General features: G+C 42.3%; 1 protein-coding gene across 6 annotated transcripts in view; it reads right to left on the bottom strand.

The window, feature by feature from the left end:
* Positions 1-2,552: 2,552 nt before the first annotated feature.
* The window catches only part of LOC131240322 (serine/threonine-protein kinase GRIK2), a 39,000-nt gene continuing 18,176 nt past the window's right edge, over positions 2,553-23,376 (bottom strand). For 4 of the 6 annotated variants that reach the window (XM_058238450.1, XM_058238452.1, XM_058238453.1 and 1 more), the window contains exons 9-13: positions 15,927-16,022; positions 4,099-4,165; positions 3,869-3,984; positions 3,309-3,387; positions 2,553-3,191 (exon numbers count right to left, since the gene is read on the bottom strand). In XM_058238450.1, the coding sequence (XP_058094433.1) occupies positions 3,031-3,191; positions 3,309-3,387; positions 3,869-3,984; positions 4,099-4,165; positions 15,927-16,022 (519 nt within the window). In that variant the 3' untranslated portion in view covers positions 2,553-3,030. The other 2 variants (XM_058238454.1, XM_058238455.1) reach the window with 2 other exon arrangements.

Below are 23,376 nucleotides of genomic sequence, written 5' to 3'. Positions count from 1 at the left end.
AATTTACATGCCTTTAATTATGAATATGGTCCGTGCTCTTTTATCATGTAAACACTGCCGTGACATAATCTCTCAACCAAATAAAAGATTTTGTAGCTCTCTTTCGATTGACCTTAATCACTTTGAATTTTAACACTTGGTATCTCATCTTCATGTTTTTTATTAGCTTTACTTTAACGACATTATAAGTAGTTGTGAATATGATGCTCCATAGCTTACAAGCTCTACTTAACATTTTGCATGTCATTGAATCCAGATGCACCTAACGAGGATGAACAGAGAGAAAAAATAAAATTAGGCAATTCCAAACTCAGGTGGTCCACACCATTTAAAATCATGCTTAAAGCCTCTAAAATCACATGGTTAAATGGTGTTGTGAGAGTAATTTTTGGATGCCAAGCAGCAAATGAGGGGCACTCATGATGGATGGATCAAATATCATGCAAACAGCATGGTGGGGCTGACATATCGCAATGTAAGCTAAGCTTGTCCTACAAAGCTTCAAAGTTGATTCAGTAGAAACTGCTGAAAGTATTTAAATACCAATCATCCAGTAGCATAGTGACAAATCTCCTTTAGGCAATTTCTACACGTGGGGTCTTATCTAAAGATTTTTCAAATTTTAATTTTATCTTATGATATTCTTAGGATTTTTTATTTTTTTTTAAAGTTAACATATTTATTACAAATTAATAAATTATTTTAAAATTTAAAGTATAGGTAAACATGAATAAATCTAATCTTTTAAATATTTGTTTCCTTAAAATCGAAATAAAATCACAAAAATAAAAAGAAATTGATGAGATTTTGAAAATCTTGTAATATTTTGGTAATAAAATCATTAATGAATCTTCCCAAAAAAATATTGCCGAGCTTGGTGATATTTGTCACCATCATAGTTAGCAAAACTCTGTTTTCAACAACATAGTTAAAAAATAAAAATAAAAAGGCTAGGGATTGGTCTTGCGCAGCCAAAGTCCCAAGTCTTTGAAATCTTTTGAATTCTTTTTCTTCCTCTAGGTTTGTCGTGGATGCAAAACTGAGTCCTCCAATTACCTAGAATAATATTGGGCCCTTACCCTTCCTCTGGTGGTAGACTCTCATGAGTTTCGACACCTAGCCAAGGGTTCGAGTATCCATAGGTGGTGAAATCCCACTATGGCGTGAGTGCGTGGGGTTGTGCATGTGGGCGTGTGTAATAAAAATTAAAAAAATAAAACTAAAAATAAAAAAACCTAGAATTATACTGACATGGCAGACACTTCTATCAGTGGGCCATTTTGGTGGGCCAAACAGGCCTCAATGGCAATCCCTCTCTCTGTGAAAGAAATGGAATTCAAGAAATGGGTCATGGAACTACATTGATGTATGAACTTGTGATCATTGGAAATGAACAAATGCTCTAGTTGCTAAGAGCGTTAGTGGTCTCAGGAATCTATGATGCCCTTGTATATGAGATTTGGGCCGTTCATTAGGTTTGTCCCAAAAGCCAGGCCACTCAGCTTATCAGAAGTGTTATATGTTCACATTGAATGGGACGGTCAGCCAAATCTTGTTAGCCCTCCATGGTATCAACCTATAGCTGGTGAAATTGGAGAAATTTTTGTTCAATTACAACGGACAAACAGGTGGGCCGCAGCATGGCAATGGACAACATTTACCTAAAAAGGGCCCATGATTGGTGGCTAGAATCTTCTGAAGCTAAGGGATTCTACAGATGGGTGGTGTCCATAACATAACCCATGGCCCCATTTGTATAGATTGCATTTCCTTGGGTCATCAGATTAGGAATGGATGGTCCTCCGTGTCAAAGTCTATGGGCCCCCACTCAATCAAGTACAGATCTTCTTGAAGGGCCCACACCTCCATGATCCAATCCCCTAATTTACAGTGAGGAGACATTTGCTGGGCCCCACAAAAAGAATATGTTGCGCCCCCTCTTTAGGCGATCCAAACCGTTCATATGGTCACCTGCAGTGGATGTCTCCATTCTCTGGCACAGGGATCTCTCCCATCAGATGAGATGACCCCAAACATCTGGGTTCTTTTGGTGGTCCAATCCCTACATACAGTAGCCCCATTTTTTGGATGCCGAAAGAATCTCCACCATAGGATGGTCCCAAGTCCCTTACCATCCAAGCTCATTCACAGTCAAATGTCGAGAACTGGGTGCAACTCTCCATTCTGAAAGTCTCCAAACAGCTGAGCGAAATGGTTTGATGAGGGAGAGATAATGAGACATGGTCCATTCAAAAATCAGAATGATATGAGAAGATTTTTCTTACAAATGTTGTTTAAAGGAAGAGGAAGAATGTGATGGGCAGGCGACTTTGTGATTTGTGTGGGCCCACCAATTGCGTCAGCTGGAGACCACCAAGTCCCCCGAAGCCAAAAATCACTCAACCAATGCTTCTCAAGAAATAAAGGGGCAAGATTTGTGCTTTTTAAAACAAAACTAACTCACACTTATAGGTAATTACCTCCAAAATGCACATCAAATTCTGCCAACAAAAAATTACAGCTCGGCATTCCTGAGATCTTCAACACCACAATCTGGAAAAGACGTAAAGAAGGTTTTCAAATCATCTGCAGATGACGATGCTGTGTCGCTAAGTTCAGAAGCTGAATCATTCATATTATACAAGTTCGGGTTTGGATATGCACCTAATTTCGAAAACCAAATATGTTCTAAACATGGAATACCCCATTCACCTTACTATTAAGGGTAAAACAGAAAAGAAAAGAAAAAAAAGAACGAAATGACATCGACAACAACAATGACACACTCTACCAGATCAAAGCAAAAAGCGATCTGCCATGATTGAATCTACCTAGAACACATCCATGCCTCTCAACTCAATTATCCAAAAGGCTCTGCCACCGAATCTCAGATTCTTCAGCACACACCCTTCCAAACTCACTCCATATTTTCAACCTATGTAGATCAGTTGGCCAGCGTCAAAATCTGAAACTCTTCCACTGTACAAAATAACTATGCATGACTGGTGGGGAGTGGATATCAGCTTCAAATCAGTACACTGTTGCATTGGCATCCTTTCCATTTTGGGTGGACTCCGTCCCTTGGAAGCTTTTGCGCTTACACCAACACAAATACTCAGGGATTGGCCCTCCTGCTCCGACAACCCATGGATGGGCTGCAACAGCTTCCAAAACAATCCTCTTTTTTGGATCTGTGGTGCAAGAGTTCCAAGCAAAATCAAAGAAAAAAAGCATAGTTTTAGAGGAGAACTGCTCCCTAAAGTCAGGAAGAATAACCGTCTGTGAGAAGTACAGAATACACTACTGACCTTTGCAGAGAAGGCTCTCTAGTAAGTACTTAAGCTCTGGATTGATGCCTTCTGGTATATATAATGGCTTGTTAACGATCTGGAGAGAGGATGAGTGCAATTCTATTAAATTATGCCATGAAAGGCTCTGAAAAGCAGAGCTCAAAGGACACAGCCAAACACAGAGCAAAGCATTATACGGTCATGATGCATCGGGGTCTGAACAGTATCCTGATGTGTCCATTCCGTACAGCGAGTGGGACCCACAGCTGGAATGCGCCCAAATTTTTTCCAAATTAGAAGATGCTGTTTGGCCTTTTCAGCTCTGTTGTAGTTATTTCACTCAACTGTGTTTTTAGGACGATGATAGGAGGGTTAGGATCTTACAATATGGAAGATTTTCATGACATCCCTCACCCACGTTGGGGTCCCATCCGATCAACAGGCTCGATCACCAAACCATGGCACCAGTATGAAATAGGCACCTAAGGACACTATTCAAGACCGTATGCATCAGGGCCTAATAAATCCCAATGAAAACGTAGGCGCTTTGCAAAATCGGCAAAAGAAGCAACCAGCACCTTGTCATAAGTATCTTGCAGTGTGTCGCCAAGAAATGGATATTTACCCAGCACCAGACAATACAAAGTAACGCCCAAAGCCCACGTGTCAGCAGCTTTACCATGGTAAGTTAATCCTGTTCAAAAGACAGAGACCCACGTCAGCATCACATCAACCTCTTGCACACTCCTTACGAATTTAATTTCAGATGTTTCCAGAACTCTTTCTTCTCAGTTCAGTGCCACCTCACCCAAACAACACTCAGGTGCAGTGAAAACGGGGGTCCCAGGTGATCTCCGAAGCTCGTCATTATCGTCCTGCAGATAACATGGAAATTAGGATTGCCATAATAATTTCCACCCGAGGCTTATTTCAGAATTCAATTTTTACAATTCCCTATCCCTATCCATGAAGGGTACTCCAGTGGGGTACCATATCCACACATTTTTAGTTGAAATGCAGCCAAACATAGAGGAAGTGTATGGCCCTTGGCATGATAATATGAATAGCATCCTCAGGTTTGAGCTTATAGTACAAGTGGGGCCAATGGTTTGGTAATCTGATGGCCCCGCTGTGGATGGCCCATGGACAAAAAATTTCCAAGATTGGAAGACTCTAGACATCCCATCTTTGCGCAGCCATAAGGGCATTCGATATGACCAAGTTGTTGTTGGGCGTAAAAAGTTCATGTTTTCCGTTCTCATGGCCATACCATCATTGCTTCTCAATAGGATATCCTAGTGATGCAACTGGAATTATCAGGCCTTCCAAATGTAGAGCTGGAGAACTGAGGCACAAATGTTGGACAAGCCCGAAGGTAAATAAAAAAGGTGTAACAAATGGCATGATGAACAGATGATAGGAAAACAGGTCCTTGATCTTCATATGGTGTAGGGACCCAAGGCAGTCATCTTCCAGGAATTCTGGACCAATTTTGTGCAGAGCAAGACTATGTTCTACTTAATGTCGTAGTTTTCACAGGTAAACTGCCCAAGGGCCTGTTTGGATATGTAAGAAGTCACATGAAGCCAACAATGCTTCCCATGGAACACCATTTTCAGGAAACTATGGGAAAGGAAAAGCTATTTTTTCCCTGATTGTTTTTCAAAGAGATTTTCTTTTTAAAAAAATTCCTCCATTTCCAAATCTTACTGTTTGGCAAAATGGAATTTTGCATGGAAAGTTTACTTGAAGGTGCACCTCTAAAGATGGATTGCGGTACATGTATCATATTGTTACATGAGAGCACTTCAAGATAGATGGTGGCACATGTTGCACACTGGCACGTGGGGCGCTTGAAAATTACCATGCCATATGTGACATATTGAAATGGGACACTTCAAGTTGGGTGGTGGCACACATTCCACATGTTGCATATTGGCACATGTGGTCCTCTAAGATGGACAGTGGCACACGTTGCTCATGTCGCACACGGACATGTGGGGAGCTCAAAGATGGATGGTAGCACATGTGGGGCAATTGAAGATGGTCGGTGGCACGTTTGATTAACATGTCAATGAGGGGCTTTTCGTAGAGAGATGGGTTGCAAAAACAAACAGCAGGCACGTTGTTTCCTTTCCTTTTCTTTTTTTGAGAGGTAACAAAAAATTTATACAAAACACACACCAAAGGCAAGAAAGAATACAATCAAGAACGAAGAGACAAACAAGGGAAAACTTTCTCAAAAGGTTAAACAACTGAAGCCCAATCATGCACATCCCTTAATAATGCCCACCGCCCATTCAACCAGGGAGAGCTCATTCCTGAAACACTGCCCATTTCGTTCTTTCCAGATAGTCCAAAGAATGGCCATAAGGAGAAACCTCCACTCCGCTTTCTCATCTTTCCTTCCACTCCTCCCAAGCCAAGCCCATAAAAGAGCTTCCACTGAAACCAGCATAACCCAATGCATATTAGACAACCCGAGGAAGTACTCCCATATCTTCCGCGCAAAGGATCATTGAATAAAAAGATGATCGATCAATTTTGCATTCTCCATACACATGAGACAGATGTTTGAGAGAATGAGAGACCTCTGTTGTAGGTTGTCAACTGACAGAACTCTTTTCCTAGCCACAAGCACACGAAGACAATCACTTGAGGCGGAGCCCCGTAAAACCAATGATGGAAAGGGTTAGCGGGCGAGGGATGTCCTCCTGAGAGGATCGAAAAGGAGCGCACAAAGAATATTCCGGAGATATGAGCTGACCAGATCATAGAATCCTCTTCTTGAATCGAAGGGGAAACACTGTAGAGGAGTTCCAAAAGCTGCACTAATTCTGCAAACTCTTTGTCCAACATGTTCCTTCAGAAAGAAGGATTCCACACTACTGAGTTGCCACAAAAAGAGTAGCACCTCTAGACAATGACAAACTGACCTGAGGCTAACATCGCAATTTTAGGAAACCAAACTTGGAACAACTTATCCCCACACCATACGTCCACCCATAATCGAATACTCTTCCCGTCTCCAAGATTGAAAGCAACACCCTGCCGAAATAGATACTTAGTAGCCACTATCACCTTCCAAATCGTTGATGCCCTATAAAGACGACTTAATCGTCCAGCCCCCCTCTTGCCTTACATACTTGCTAACAATAACATCTAACCAAAGCCCTTTCGAAGGGGTTCCCAATTTCCACAGCCATTTACCAAGAAAAGCATTATTGAACATACCCAAATGGGTACTTCTAACCGGATCGAACTCGGTCCGGATCAATCCAGGTCAGATCGGACTCGGTATCGAGTCGGATTGAGTTCGGGTCAGGCCTATTTCAAAACCGGATCGAGTCGAGTCAGCCCTAACTTGGTCTGACTCGACTCGATGCCCAGCTCTAACCATTAACCTCCCCTCCGTGAAGCATTCTATTTAAGGCCTCCCTTACAATGACGAAGAGGTAAGGCAAGAGGGGATCTCCTTGCCTAAGACCCCTCAAAGCCTTAAAGAAACCTTTAGATGCCCCATTGACCAGAACGAGAAGTGGGCAAATTGCACGCATGCCCTCATCCAACCTATCCACTTGTGGCCACACCCCAACCGCTCTAACATGTAAAGAAGGAAATTCTGATCAATGTGATCGTATGCCTTTTCCAAGTCTAGTTTGCAAACCAACCCTCTAATCTTTTGTCTGTAACGAGAATCAATACACTCATGCGCATTTAGAGCACTATCTAGAATCTATATCCCAAATACGAAGACCCCTTGATTTTCAGCAATGACAGTAGAAAGAACTCCCTTGAGATGCAACACTAGGACCTTGGCTAATATCTTATACAGTCCCCCTAAAAGACTAATAGGGCGGAAATCTTTTAGTTGCTCGGCGCCTTCCAACTTTGGGATAAGAACGATGAACGAAGCCCTCAAGTCTTTTGATAATCGACTCCTTTTGAAGAATTCTGTCATTAAAGCCATCGCATCGTTCTTAATAGTATGCCAAAAGATTTGGAAAAACGACAATGGGAAGCCATCAGGGCCGGGAACTTTATCACCACCTAGTGAGTCGATGACACATTTAACCTCCTCTTCTGTAAAGGGGGCCTCAAGAGAGGAAGAATCTACATCTGAAATTTTATCAAAGTCCAAGTTGTCAAGGCATGGCCTATTCCACGAGACACTCAAAAGAAGATTATCATAATAAGAGACAATGCAGTCACATATCTTTCCTTATTTGAACATCCCCTGCCATCGATTATTAAGCTGCCAATGCGATTAATCTAGCCCGAGCACTCATTATACTGTGAAAGTAGCGCACGTTTTTGGCTCCCTCAACCAACCCTATCTAAATCGTTGACGCAATTTAATTTCATCTTCTTTCGATCACTTGGCATATTTGGTGTAAAGATTTACACGCTTAACCTTATCCTCATTATTACACTTCGGCGAATCCAAATAGGCCCTAAAGCTTGGCTCCCTATCTGTTCCCAATTCCTGATTTATTTATTTTTTAAAGCAAAGATTATTTTATTAGAAAAGGCCGAAGCCGAAGAATATGCAAAAGAAAAAGAAAAATACAAACAAAAACCCTCTACATCTCTGATCAACAAACATGAAAATGATCGGATGCTAATAGATTAGCTGCTTTGAGCCCATTCCATCGAATCCAATTTTTCCCTATTGAAAACATCCGAGATGCGCTCCCTACGTTTTCTGAAGCAACAATTGTTTCTTTCCAACCAAATATTCCATAATCCTGCTAGCAAACACAAATTCCAAATCCGTTTCTCCACCTTGCCCTTTCTCCCTCCATGCCAAGCAATGAAGAACTGATCAATCGAACTTAGAGCAACCCATGTTATTCCAAATAGAAGAAAGAAACCAGCCCAAACCTTTGAGGCAAACAGACAATGAACAAAAAGATGGTTCACCAATTCCTCATCTTGAAGACATAGTAAACGCACATTCGGAATAATCATTTGCCACTTACACAAGTTATCCACTATAAGGGTTTTATTTATGCCTACTAACCAAGCAAAAGTAGCCACCTTCAAGGGAGCATCATACCGCCAAATATGTAATGTGTGACACTCGACTTGCTCATGAAGATCCACTTCAATCATCAAATAAAAGGTTTTGACAGAAAAAGAGCTAGACTTTTCCTTTAACCATACCATATAATCCGATTCCGAAATGGTTGGATGATAGTTAGAAAACAATTCTAATAAACTTACCAACCCATCCACCTCATCATCATTCAAATGCCTCCCACATGAAGGCGCCCAAAGAATTTCACCTCCATGAATAGAGAAGCAACGATCGACCAAAAGATTAGGTTCTGATGTTAATCGTACTAATCGAGGAAACACATCCTTTAAGTTTTGATTCCCCACCCACTGGTCCTCCCAAAAGAAAACCTTTTTCCCATCTTTGATAGAAAAGCCCACCCCCTCCCAAACCCTAAGTCTTAGTGCAACCACTAATCTCCATAATGATGAAGCCCTATATGAGGAAGAAGATTTTGTCCACCTCCAACCCAGATTTTCCACCCAACACCTCTCCATTTAACTACCCTTAACCCCAAACCTCCAAACCCACTTTCCTAACAATGCCAAATTCATTGCTTCCAAACTTCTCAAACCTGCACCCCCTTGGGACAACAATTTACACACATCTTCCCATTTTAGAAGATGAAATTTACTATTCTGAGCCGCCTCTCGCCACAAAATCCCGCCCAATCTTTTCTAGTTTAGCCACAACTGCTTTTGGACACTTGAAAGTAGACGTAAATCAGCAAATTTGACATATCTGATTTAATTAACGTTAACCTGCCTCCCAACAAAAGATGTCTTCCCTTCCAAGATATAGTTTTCTTTCAAACGTCTCGATCACTTTTATCCCATAAATGCTTGGCCGGTTTACCTATGTAGAGAGAAAGACCAAGATATGAGATGGATAAGAACTCACCCTGCATCATAAACATTCCGCAAAAGCCTCAATCTCCTCCTTAGAAAGATTAACTCTCAACAATTCGTTTTTTTTTATATATATATATATATATATATATATATATATATATATATATATATATATATATATATAGGGAAAAGGTACTATGCGCTCGAGCTGATGGGACCGTCCCATGAGGTCGAGCTGTGTGGGCCCCACCGTGATGCGTTTCGAACATCTACCCCATCAGTCAGATGCACCATTCCATCGTGGGCCTAGGTCTCAAAAATCAAGTCAATCCGTGACTTGTGTGGGCCACACCACATACAGAATTGGGGAGGGGCCGTGCACCATTAAAACATTCATAATCATTTTTTGGGCCCACCGAGATGTGGTTTGCCAATCCAGCCCATCCATTATGTGTGTCCCACTTGGATGAGGGTTCAGACCAAGTTTCAGCATCATTCAAAACTCAGGTGGGCCCCACCAAGTGCTTTTATATGTTTTTGGCATGTCTTCACATGATTTTAGATGGTATGGCCCACCTGAGTTCCGTATACGGCTGATTTTTGGGATATCCTATAATTTAGAGGGGACCCATCAAATGCACGGTGTTGATGGTCGACACGCATCACGGTGGGGCCCACACAACTCGACCTCACGGGAGCTTATCGTGAGGTCGAGCGCATAGTACCTTTTCCCACACACACACACACACACACACACACACACATATATATATATAGAGAGAGAGAGAGACCTTTAATCCCGAAACTACCTCGAAACAAGTAATAATTGTCTAAAGATTTTCAACATGTAAATCAATTGCTTCGCATAAAAGCAAGGTGTCATCTACATGCTGAATAATCCTGCAGTGGTTTCAAAAAAACCTCTTCCAATAAGGTAGAATATTTCCTAAGGACCCATAAAACCACATGAGAGAGGAATTGGGATAAAATCAGATGGGTTCTAACCGGGCATTTCCATGAAACATTTCCCAGAACTATTTCTCTCTATTTGCTTCATGGTTTGTTGTAAAGGCCGTTATGGGACCGTAAAGGCCGTTACGTAAAGGTAACGGTGATTGTCACATGTTACAAGGTCATAATGGTCTTAACAGCCATTATGAAAAAAGAAAATGACCTGTAACCAACATTAACAACCCGTTACACTCCCTGTAAAGGTCGTAACAACCTCATAATGGTTTGTTACAGCACAAATATATGTTTTCGGTTTTTTTTTAATTTATTTTAAAAAAAAAACATTATAGGGTAGATGCAAGGTATCCCGTATCGGTATCGGTTGGCATAACGGTGCCCTCCGATACCGATATGGATACGGGGGTGTAACGGCGATACGGAGGCGTAACGGCCCGTAACGGTGCATTTTATTTTTTATTGTGCCAAAAAAATATGAAAAAATATGAATTAAATCCGGAATATTCTAACTATTCCAAATATGCACTCATTTATAAATGGGAACATGTTTATGGTGGTGTAACGGTCCACTCTTTGGTGAGAAGTTGTATCGGACTGTCAGATTAATTTTTGAACCAAGTAACTTGAATTTGACTACAAAATTCATATATTTAATTTTCTAAATATCTAATTTATATACTTAACAACTTGATATCATTTCTCCCAATAGTTCTTTAAAAAAATGAAACTAAATTCAGGTAGATGGCGTTGCTAATTTGGGGCTGACTTGGAGGACCAATCTATGCTCCAAATCAGCCTTAAATTCATGCAATTTATTGTCATTATCCCACTTATGAATTGGTGGACATTTATTGGATAGTGAATCATGAAAAAAATCAAAAGGGCCTATTTTAAAAAATAAAAGTCCACAACTTAACAATTAAAACTATTCAAACAATTTGATTTTGGCATTTGTAAGTTAGCAATTACAGTCCATAATTTAATTGCTAAATTTTAAGTTTATATATGTCTCGTGTACAATTTTTAAAGCTCGAATTAGGCAGGACTCGGATTGTGAAGTGTAGCACACGTGTCAAAGTTTTTTGGGCCCCACCCGTGATGAATGTGTTATATCCACACCGTCCATCCATTTTGCCAAATAATTTTAGGGCATGAGCCCAAAAATGAGGCACATCCAAAGCTCAGGTGGACTGCACCATAAGAAACAACAATAATTAAACGTTCACCATTAAAAATTTATTGGGGGCAACAAAAGTTTTAGATCAAGTTGACATGTGTGTTTTCCCTTCATCCACGTCAGTGTGACCCAATTAATAGGTTAGATTGAAAATAAAAATTACAATGGACCTTAAGAAATTTTTAATGGTGACCATTCTATAACCACTGTTTCCTATGGTGTGGTCCACTTGAGATTTGGATATTACTAATTTTTTGGATCCTAACCTAAAATGACGTGGCAAAATGGATGGATGATATGGATAAAATATATACATCATGGTGGGGCCCACTCTGGTCTAATCAGATTGGATGGAAAATAAATGTTACCGTTGGCCCTACGAATTGTTTAACGGTGAAAATCATTATCTCCGCTGCTATTTTTGGTGTGGTCCAGATGATCTTTGGATATAATTCATTTTTTGGGTAGTGCTCTAAAATGATCTCTGAAAATAGATGAACGGTGTAGGTGTAATAAATACATCACTGTGGAGCCCATATAACTTTGATCTCCTTTGAACCGTTCGTACAACTCGGAGCTCGAGGAGTGTCAGCGCTCGTCTTAGCATGACACGTACCTACAACAGCTAGCTGGTGCGTGGTACACCTGCAAAAAAAAGGGAGAGGGAAACCGAAAAGAAAAAAGAGGGAAAGAAGAGAGAAACGTAAAAACAAGGAAAGGGAAAGAAGAGAGAGAGAGAGAGAGAGAGAGAGAAGAAGAAGAAGAAGAAGAAGAAGAAGAAGAACGGGAAGAAGGCTGCAGTCGCAGCCACAGCTGCCCGAGAAGAAGAAGAAAAGGAAGAAGGAAAAAAAAAAAGAAGAAAAGAAAAAAAGAAAGGAAAAAAGGTAAGTTTTTTTTTTTTTCAAGGCCCGTAACAGCTGTTACGGGTCCGTAACGGCTGTTATGGCCCGTAACGGCCGTTACGGTCACAGAATTCCGTAACGGCTGTTTCGACCCCGTATCGCGTAACGGTGTCGGCCGTTACCATTACGTATCGGTCGATACGGCCGCATCGTAACGGATACGGACCACTGTTACGAGGGGCGTAACAGCCGTTAGAACCCATCTCTTAAAGGTACGAGTGGCGGCTGTTATAGCCACCATTACCGTTACGGAATACCTTGATTTGCTTCACTCACACAAAAAGAATATTTATGCAAAGTTCACCTACTTGAGAGTGTTAGAAAATGAATTATAATACTTGTCACCTAAGAATAATAAATCCAAGACAGTTGGTGAATGTGTGGATGCTACTTATTTTGAGGATGGTATGAAGCCAAAAATCTGTCTTTTTGTGCGTCTCTTTGACAAGGACAATTAAGATGTGCGAGTTAATTACATCCCAACGATGACTAAATCAAACAATTTGAATATTCATGATGGCATGTACTGATCAAAGACAGAGAAAATGCCTTAGTTCACATGAAGGCAGAATAAGTGGCAACACAGGTTAATCTGAATTGCGGTAACAATCCAGCCAAGTTGGCAATTAGGCATTCATCATCAACTCCTACCAAATCCGGCGAGGAGTGAGACAAAGGGGAGCATGTGGAGATTGTCAGGCATCAACAAGATGGTGAGTTCCTACAAGCCACGGGGATCTATAACACAGGGTAGTTAGGTCACCTAGCAGGATCCACCAGTGTTCCTCAGTACTGGCCAATGAAACATTAGAATAAAATTTATTATCTAATTGGATTGTGGAGCCCATATATCCAATACAAAGCCATTCTTAGCTTCATATACAAACAGTATGGCCTTTTTCGACTCTATATACAAACTGTGGACTCCCAATAAACTGCATGGCTGCAAAGGTGGTTCTACACAGTTGATATATAAAGAGTGAAAATATATTTAGGCTCCTTCATTTTAGTTTCTTATTTTATCCTTTTTTATTATAGATTTGAGATATTCTAGGAATGCTTTATTAATGGGTCAATAGGCTTCTTAGTCCTAGCTTCTTTGGGTTTAATTAGGACTTGTAAAAGGCTATGTGTGTTTTAGCTTTATGTATGGAGAAATTACGAGCATTTTGAATTAAAAGAAATAGTTTACCTTGTTTCATGCAATGGGATTTAAAACCCTAGAAGAGTGATTCTCCTATAACCCCTATAGGCTTCTAGAAGGCTCTGGTGTGTCATTACAGACACTAGCGGATTACTTTTGGGGGTCTGAAGAAGTTAGCTTTGATTACATGCCATTGCTGGAGACTCAAATAGCCAGTAACCATGACATCAAAGAGCATTTTCGAAACAAAAAAGCATTGAAGCACGACACATCCCATAAACATAAAACGACCACAGATATGTTCTTCTTCTTCTTCATCTTTTCTTTGAATGGTACCAACAATGGGTGTCATTCTTATATTCTATATTTAAGACAGATGTCTAGGGCTCTGTTACCCCAATACAAGTATAGGGATGGCTTTGTTACCCCAATACAAGTATAGGGATCGAGTATAATAAGAATCGGAACTGGCAGGTCCTCACAATCCAAATTCCCACGACATGGCTACAGAAAGGATTGGTTATTATTTCTCATAAGCACAATCATGTTAAAATACTTCCTAACTCTAGTAATGCAGGAGCATTTTCACACCGGGCTCGAGTGGGGTCGCTTGTTGGATGCAAGGGCACACTTGGGGTGGGTGCGGCCCACAGAGGAGGTCTCGTGTTCAAGACTCTTCACCAGGGGTAATTAATGCGCATTTCACACCAGGCTCGAGTGGGGTAGCCCGTGGGATGCGGGGACACACTTGGGGTGGGAGGCCCATGTGATTTGGGGCCCACGAAGGGGGTTCAGCCGAGGTCCTAACCCATGCAATGTGGGGCCTGGGCTATGAGACAAAGGGATTAATTCGCCATACTCTAACAGTTCGAGCTTTTAGAGTAAGTGGTTAATTGTCCTACATCAAATTGGTATCAGAGCAGGAGGTCTCGTGTTCGAGACTCCTCACTGGGGGTGATTAATACAGGGGCATTTTCACACCGAGCTCGAGTGGGGTCGCTTGTTGGATGCAAGGGCACACTCGGGGTGGGTGCGGCCCACGGAGGAGGTCTCGTGTTCGAGACTCCTCACTGTGGGTGATTAATACGCATTTCACACCAGGCTCAAGTGGGGTAGCCCGTGGGATGCGAGGACACACTCGGGGTGGGCGGCCCATGTGATTTGGGGCCCACGAAGGGGGTTCGGCCAAGGTCCTAACCCATGCGATGTGGGGCCTGGGCCATGAGACAAAGGGATTAATTCGCCATACTCTAACAGTTCGAGCTTTTAGAGTAAGTGGTTAATTGTCCTGCATCATCTAGACTTCAACATCCTAGTAAATCTGGATCTAAATTAGGGGAAAGGGTCATCCATTATCGTTACCCTTATCCAAGTATTCAACTCGGGTACTCCAGTTCTATGAAGGATTCAAGAATCTAGGGTTTATGGAAGACAATTTGCCATACTTCCAACTAAGGATTGCAGGTCTTTCCAAATAAAAAACCAAACAACTCAGTTTCTTTTGAAAACTAAAAGGGAAGCCTCAACAAATGGATACTACTTAGCTACCTACCATGTTAGTAAAAAACATAAAAATTAAAAAACTAGATATGATTGTGACAGACTTGGCACCAATCATGCACTTCAATGATAACAAAATTTGAAACTGAAGTGCTTTTGCACACAAATGAACATCGGAAAACATCAAGCAGCTTAAGGACACACTCTTGCACCCATAGTTTTAGAACTCACAAAACATGCAAATGTGCTCGACGAGTTGCTATTCTAATGCATTGGTGATGCTGCAACCTTCGAGTAGGCCCATGAAAACTGGAGTGGGCACTTTTTGAGCAGACCAAATGATGTCAGAATGACATGAAACTGATTCTGTTTCAAGACCATATTGCCTTATCTTGGAAATAAGACCAAGATCATGCAATTTTGATATCAATTGAGTGATGACTGATTTTACGGTTGTGTCAGGACTGAAGTTCATTTTTAATATCTTATTGAAACATATGGTTAGAATCAAACGTAATGACTAGTTAGGATTATATTTGCATTCCTTTTTCTTTACAAAAAAAAAAAAGTATACAAACATGTAAAGACCCTTTTATAAATGATTAAATGAAAGAAAATTGAAGCTTTTACACATAGAAAGATTCTCTTTTTCTGCAGAGTTATTCCTCAAACTATTGGTCAACATGCTTACCACATGCATGGCGTGATGGATATGCTCATAGGAGGTGTGAAGATTCATATTTGATTGGTGCAATGCTAATTGTTACTGGACAGTGTGATGCTAAGATCTACAAATCTAGTCAATTATTTTTAAATTATTGCATTTAAATGTTTTTGGAAATATGGGATTGAGACTGTTGGTTGACCATGACCATCCAAGGGTTGCATCCTGCATCAATAAGCTTCTGCTGAAGCTAAACAGGTTGTAACGGTTTTCGCCTCTGTCAAGTTGTGTTCTGTGAAATGATTTTTAAATCCTTGCTTGCTCCTTCATGTGAATAACCAACGCACTCATGAGCAAAGTAACGGCTTACCTCAAAAACTTGGCTGACACTGAAGTCTCCGATCTTCACTGAGCCAGTGCTTGTGACCAAAAGATTATCAGGTTTAATGTCACCATGCACAATATTCTGTTGGTTGAAAAATAATCAGTGTCACAATTTTAGTAGTCTCAAATATGGAACATTAAAAGCATTTCTACTCTACCTAGTACAAATTCTCAGCAAAAGAAGTTAATAAAAACATCAAAACTTGTTTAAAAAATATCATCATCCATGAACTGTCAACAAAGATAGAATGAAGTGCACCAATTTTTCAGGTGTTACAATCTGGTTCAGACTGTGTCACCTATCAGCATCTGTTACACATACATGTCAGTTAGTTTTTGACAACGTCACACGATGTACACCAGTCACAGAGGCCAGATTTGTCTACCAAAATTATTTAATGTTTACTTATCTCCCTTTGAAACAGACCCCTACCTGCCAATCTGTGAAACAGACCAGCCAACCTGCCAGAAATTACAGAGTCGCCACTGTTGAAGGGTTTTAACATGTGTAGTCTGTGACCATGCATAAGGAACTGTATAAGAGCAGTTTGGTTTATCACTAAAATTATTGATTATGGTCATGGTTGTGGTCATGATGCAAATGGCTCTCGTGATCATGATGGAAGCAAAGATTGTGGTCATGATACTAATAGAAGACATGGATGTGAACAAAATGGGTAAAATCATTTTTGTACTCGTTGAAATGTGAAGAACTATAACATTGACAGGTGTTGGGACTGCAGTTGCTGGGCGAATGCTACATTGGGCTAATATAGCTTTGCAATGAGTCGCGAGGGAATGTATGGGCTAATGTAGCTTTGGAAATTTCATGATGGCATTGTTGTATTTATGAATAATGGAGAGAGAGAGAGAGAGAGAGAGAGAGAGAGAGAGAGAGAGAGAGTCCTTTTCTCTTCTTTTTTTTTTTTTCCAAACAAGCTGTGTTGTATTTATGGAGAGAGTAACCTGGACGAGATGCAAATGGATCAAAGAAGAAAAGCAAGATTGTAGGGACTAACCCCAATCATCCACTAGCAAACTGCTAGAGATCACAAAACCCCCACCTCCTTCCAAGTCACAGAAACACCAAAACCAAAGAACTTTGTTTCAAATCATCATAATGCTTTACACGTCCAAGCAGTAAGAAACTCACATAACAATATTGCATGGAGGCGGATACGGCGGATAGGGAAATAAAGGAGGGGGAGATAGTAGATCAGGGCGATCAACAGAAGCGATCGCAGATCATCGCTCAGAAATCCAGGAAAGGTAATGAGTTGGACGGGAGGACAAGAAAAATTGCGTCAAACCCAACGCTTTTCGTCAGAGGCTACCCAAATGGGTGGCTTCTGATCAACTTTGCGAGAGTTTTCAGGCGTGCGGGGGTGGTGATGGATGTTGTCTTACCAAGAGACAGGGTCTCAGGGCTTCTCAAAGGGTTCGCCCTCGTTAGTATGAGCTTCGAAGAGGAGCTGGGAAGGGCAGTCCAGATGGTACACGGCGAAAGCTTTGGCGGAAAACCGATGTTAGTTCAAAGGGCAAGATTCGGCCCTGAACGGCTAGAGCATAAGAAAATTTCGAGATTTCTAAAGGAAACAACAAAAAAAAAAAAACTCTAAACCTGCGACGATTCCGAAAGGTTCTAAACCCGGAGACTATATCCTTTAACATAGTGGGCAATCGTTTAAGGAGGCCTTGCTTCAGCCAATGGGACCTTCATCAAAAGTCGCTCTCCAGTCATCTTCAACTAACCACCCCCAAATCGCTGTGAACCAATCGGATCTAGAGGTTGAGGCCATCAAAACCTCCGATCCGTGCATGATATGCATAAGCAAAGGTAGATTGGATCGGTCCAGAAGGGAGTTGCGGGATACAGTAGTGGTGAGCACCAGAGAAGGCGTCTCGCTTCCGTAGGTTCGAAAATGGATAGCTGTGTGTTGTGGATTTCGACCGGCCAACTACTCCATCAAGCCAATAGGATACAACGACCTAGGGATAAAGGTCTGCCCGGGAGTTAATCCAAAACTTCTCATTATGGCAGGTTTATTGCATCCTGATGAGCTAATAGTGAAAGTTCAAAAATGGAACGATTATTCCATATTTGGCATGGAAGAACTCTGGGTACTCATCTGGGGGGTACCGCTCGAGTTATGGTACGACGAATTCTTTATCTAAGCCGCCACCATGATTGGCTTTCTCATTAAGTTGGATTTGAAGACTAAGCTGGGGGAGGAAATGGCTGTGATTCGAGCTTGGATCAGAAGAAGAAAGGGAGACCCATTGCCGCTCCAACTTCAGGTCCTAGTGGAGGGAAGAGTGGTTGAGGTGCCGATTCAAAGAGAGACGAAGGAGGAATTTCATCCGAGGTGGGGAGATTTCTAGAAGACGAAGAAAATATCGTCTTCCTCATCTCAGGCGGTTTCAGGCTCTAAGGAGGTTCTCCGGAATGCTCGATACTCCTCAGGAGCACGGGACATTTCTCCCACAGCTGGTGCGCATCGGGACTCTTCCGGTATGCGTGCCCCACCCCTATGCGAGAAACGTGGCCCAGACGTTGATGGCATGCTAGTCACGCGAGCGTGCTCCCCTGCCATCGAGACTCGCGAGTCGTCCTGGGCGCGTGACCCGCCCCTGAGCATGACAAGTGGCGCCGTAGCATACCGCGCCTTGCCTACGCCAGAGAATCCTACGGCTGGCATGCCTCGAGTCTCAGACGATATGTGTGAGCCATCCTCAAGCGAGTCACATGATCCTGTTTCAAATGGCGTGCGAATCACGCATGCTCGGACGTCCATCGTTGGGAGTGACAAGGAGCCTCCTAGGCATCCGACGCATGTCTGTGTGTGGGGCCCGAGACCTTCAGAGTCGTCCAAGTGGGCTACCGAGAGCCCGCCACGTCAGCTGGGGTCCAATGCAATTTCTAAAAAGGCAGTTCCTATCCCGATGGGGACACCTGGCTGTGTAGGAGAAGAGCCCGTTCGTTTTAATGACAGCTGTCGCAGGATACGTGATTCCGATTCAGGTTAGGAGGTAGGCTCGGGTACGGACAGCCAAAATCGTCAAATTAATTTCAATCTCAACCTCTTTCCCCAACCCGACTCTAATTTTGAACGATGCCTCATCCTCGTCCCGGCAACATTGGTAGAAAAACCGATTCTTTGTGCGTTCAAAAATAGGATGTCTCCAGTGCATCGTAAGCTATTAAGGGGCAATGTGAAGACATTATCAAAGCTGAATTCGAAAATTCTTCATGGAACTCGGACGACCCTGAATCACTGACTTCTATGCTCTCCTCCTTGCTCTTTGTTAGGGATGCCTTATCAGATCATCTCCCTTTTCCAAGACGGAATTGGGGAAGATATTCTGGAAGCTGAACCGTTACAAATTCGCACGGCTACGTCGCCAGAGGAGGGAGCCTTAGAAAAGAAGTTGAATGAGAACGGGGCAAGAGCGAAACTCATTGATACTATTCGTAAGAAAAAATGGGTGAGGGATGCAATTGGTCATGTGGGAAGGGCTTTAGGCCTATCATTCGGGGACTGTCTGGAAGATGTTATTGCCCTGTTCCACTGTGTGGAAACTCGAGGGAGACCAATTTTAGAGCGTAGGTCTCCTAGAAGACGTCTTTCCAAGTCTTACAGCAATAGGCAACTTCGGCGGCTTTCTGAGAGATCAGGATTCGATGACAATAAAGAGTTGGGTGCAGCATTTCGGGCTTCTTGGGGCAGTGCAGTTATTACATGAAGATCTTCTCGTGGAACGTGAGGGGAGTGGGTTCAAAGCAGAAGAGACGACTAATAAAGGAGTCGTGTGGGAGGAGGAACCCTGATGTTATTTGTTTCCAGGAGACCAAGATTCAACATTTTGATGATCGGATTTTGAGATCGCTTTGGAAAGCTGCTGACGCTAACTGGGTGTCTCTGAATGCGGTTGGATCTACGGGTGACATCCTCATGGCGTGGAAATCAGCTCAATGGACTTTGGAAGATAGTTGGACTGGAAAATTCTCGGTGTCAATCATTCTTCAAGATAAATCGTCATCATTTTGCTGCCTCATCTCCTTGGTTTATGGTCCTTCCTAGGATGCTCGTTGGCAAGATTTTTGGGATGAATTAAGCAGGTCCAGCCAGAGATTTGCGGGTCCGTGCTGTTTCGTTGGAGATTTCAACGTCGTTAGATACGTGGAGGAAAAATCCCATGAGCAAAAGATCTCCCTCGATGCGCGTTTTTTCCTCTTGGATCAACGATCAAGAATTGCTGGATCTCCCCCCTTCTTGATGTCAGATTCACATGGACAAACAGAAGAGCTGATCTAATCTATTCCATGTTGGATAAAATTCTGATATCTCCTGAATAGTTGGAAGTTTTCCCTTTGGTGTCTCAGACAGCTCTCCCAAGAACAACCTCGGACCATTGCCCGGTGTTACTTGCGGTTGAGGACCAAAATTGGGGCCCGAAACCATTTAGATTTGAGATATCTTAGACTAAAATAAAAGGATTTTCACAGTTGGTTGCTGACTGGTGGGACAAATTCACAGTAAAAGGTTATGCTAGGTATAAATTATGTTGCAAGCTGAGGATGCTGGAAGATAAAATCAAGGAATGGAAGCAGTCTTAGTTCTGCAATAGGGATCTGGAATTGGAATCGTTAGTGGAAGATTTACAAGCCCTTGATGCTAAAGCTGATGCGGGAATCAGGCCATTAGATTTCTTGTCTAAATGCATACAGATTATTCAGGCTCTATCTGCCAGAGCTCTTGAAAAAGAAGTAGATTGGAAGCAGAGATCCCAAGTCAGATGGATAAAGGAGGGGGATAGCAATACGAAATACTTCCATGCTATTGCTAGTATGAATGTCAGGAGGAATAGAATTAATAGTATTGTGGTTGACGGCAGTCGGATTGAAGACAAGGTTCAAATTGCTGAAGAGGCGATCTGCCATTTTAAAGCTCAGTTTCAAGGAGAGTGTTGGGGCAGACTACGATTGGATAATCTTCAAATGCCCAGTCTATTCAATGATAAATCCAGCAGTCTGGAATTGCCCTTCAGCGTGGAGGAAGTGTGGAGGGCAATGGTCTTGCTTAGAGGGGAAAAGGCCCCTGGCCCCAATGGTTTCCCCATTTCTTTCTTTCAAAGCTACTGGAGTGTCATTAAGGGAGACCTGATGGATTTTTTATTTTTTATTTTTTATTTTTGTGGAATTCCATGATAGAGCCAGATTGTAGAAGGGTCTAGGGGCATCTTTTATTGCGCTCATTCCAAAAGCTTCAGGTGCAGCTGCGCTTAAGGATTTCAGACCCATCAGTCTACTTGGTGGTCCATACAAGATTCTGGCCAAAGTGTTAGCAACTCGTTTGAATACGGTTATAGGAAAGATCACCTCTGGTAACCAAAGCGCGTTTATCCCAGAAAGGCAGATTGTAGATTGTGCACTCATTGCAAATGAATGTTTGGACTCCGCTCACAAATCTGGCTTCAAGTCTTTAATTTGCAAGTTGGATATCGAGAAGGCCTACGACCACGTCGATTGGGATTTTCTGCAGTACATGCTTAGGAGGATGGGTTTCGGTAATAAATGGAGACGGTGGATGGGGGAGTGTATCAGTTCAGTTCACTTTTCAATCCTTCTAAACGGGTCCCCCAAAGGTTTCTTTAAAAGTTCAAGAGGGCTACGCCAGGGTGATCCTTTGTCCCCTTCTTTATTCCTCATTGTTGGTGAGGCACTATCCAGAATGTTGCCAAAAGGAGAAGAGGAAGGTCTCTTTAACGGAGTTAGAGTGAGAGAAATGCCCACCACAATCTCCCACATTCAATATGCGGATGACACGCTCATTTTCTGCGAGGCAGCTCCAGCTTTGGTGGACAACCTGCACTCCGCTATCCGTTGCTTTGAGGTGGTGTCGGAGCTGAAAGTGAATCTGGCCAAGTCCAAGTTATTCGGCATCAATATGGAGGACAAGGAGCTATCGGATTTTGCTCATAATATTGGTTGTTCAGCGGCCTCGCTCCCTTCATCCTTTGTTGGTCTTCCGTTATTTATTGGAGTGACCCCAAAAGCTTCGTGGGACAAGGTGATTAATCGTGTCGAAACCCATCTTGCCAAATGGAAATGTTGCTATCTCTCGAGAGGTGGTCAGCTTATTCTTATAAAGGCAGCCCTATCAAATCTGCCCGTGCACCTCATGTCCCTTTTCAGATGCCCGGTTAGTGTTTTGAAGATGACTGATAAGCTGAGACATGAGTTCTTTTGGAACGGCAAGACAGACACATGAAAATTCCAGCTAGTTAAGTGGAAGCAGGTGTGCCGCAGCTTTTATGAAGGGGGTGTGGGCATAAAGGATCTTAAGGTTATGAATGGTGCTCTCTTGGGAAAGTGGATCTGGAGACTTGGGACTGAAAACGACAGCCTCTAGAATAAGGTGATCAAATATAAATACGGTACTTCTGTGGGGGGGCTGGTGGTCTAAGCCCTCTTCTAACTATAGGGCCTCAGCACTTTGGAGGGGAATTCTTGCCATGCAAAATCAGGTGCTTAAGGGGGTTGTTTTTGACCCAGGTAAGGGTGATCGCATTCGATTCTGGGAAGACACCTGGCTGGGCGACATTCCTCTGAAAGAAGCATTCCCAAACATTTTCCAGCTTGCCCCAAACAAAGATATAATGATAAACAGGTGTGTTTCTGTTTCTGGCGGAGATATAGTCTGAAATGTGGATTGTAGAAGATATCTTCATGACTGGGAGGCCTCCGAGTACATTGAACTTCTTCACAAATTGCATAGCATCAAGCTGGACCCTCAATCTGCTGATCGCATTAACTGGAGATGGGGCAAATCTGACGCTTTTACAGTTAAGTTGTTCTATCAGAAGATGGCCACTCCCCTTGCCACCAATTCCCACCCGTCTTCCCTCATCTGGAAATGTGGGGCTCCCCCAAAAATTCTGGTTTTTGGCTGGCTGGTGGGGCAGAAGAAAATTCTTACGATCAATAATTTGAAGAAAAGGGGGATGCCGATCGTCAAAGTTTGTTTATGCTGCATGAAGGAAGAGGAATCGATCAATCACCTCCTCCTCCATGTTCATAGCTACGATATGGTCTGAATTTCTGCAGTGTTTTAGGCTAAGCTGGTGCAATCCAGGCTTGGTCGATCTCCTTCTTTAAGTGTGGCACGGTGTCAATTTGGGCAAGTTATTGAAGCGGCTGTGGAGAATGTCGATTTTAGCTATCTGGTGGGCTATTTGGATAAGAGAGAAACAACAGATGTTTTGATAAAATTTCTAATCCTGTGCACAGTATAATTTCCAATGCTAAACGCATGCTTCTAGAATGGCCAGTAACTGAGGGTAGGTTTAAGGAGTCTAATCTTTTATTCTTATGGTCGCTGCAAAGTCCGCTTTCTCAGCAGACTGCCTTTTTTATTTTTCTTTTGGTTCTCCTT

This window comes from Magnolia sinica, chromosome 3 (assembly GCF_029962835.1).
Source record: "Magnolia sinica isolate HGM2019 chromosome 3, MsV1, whole genome shotgun sequence".
In the NCBI taxonomy this organism is placed as follows: Eukaryota; Viridiplantae; Streptophyta; class Magnoliopsida; order Magnoliales; family Magnoliaceae; genus Magnolia; species Magnolia sinica.
The sequence above is the reverse complement of the archived record's forward strand: the minus strand, read 5'-3'. Positions and strand labels throughout refer to the sequence as shown.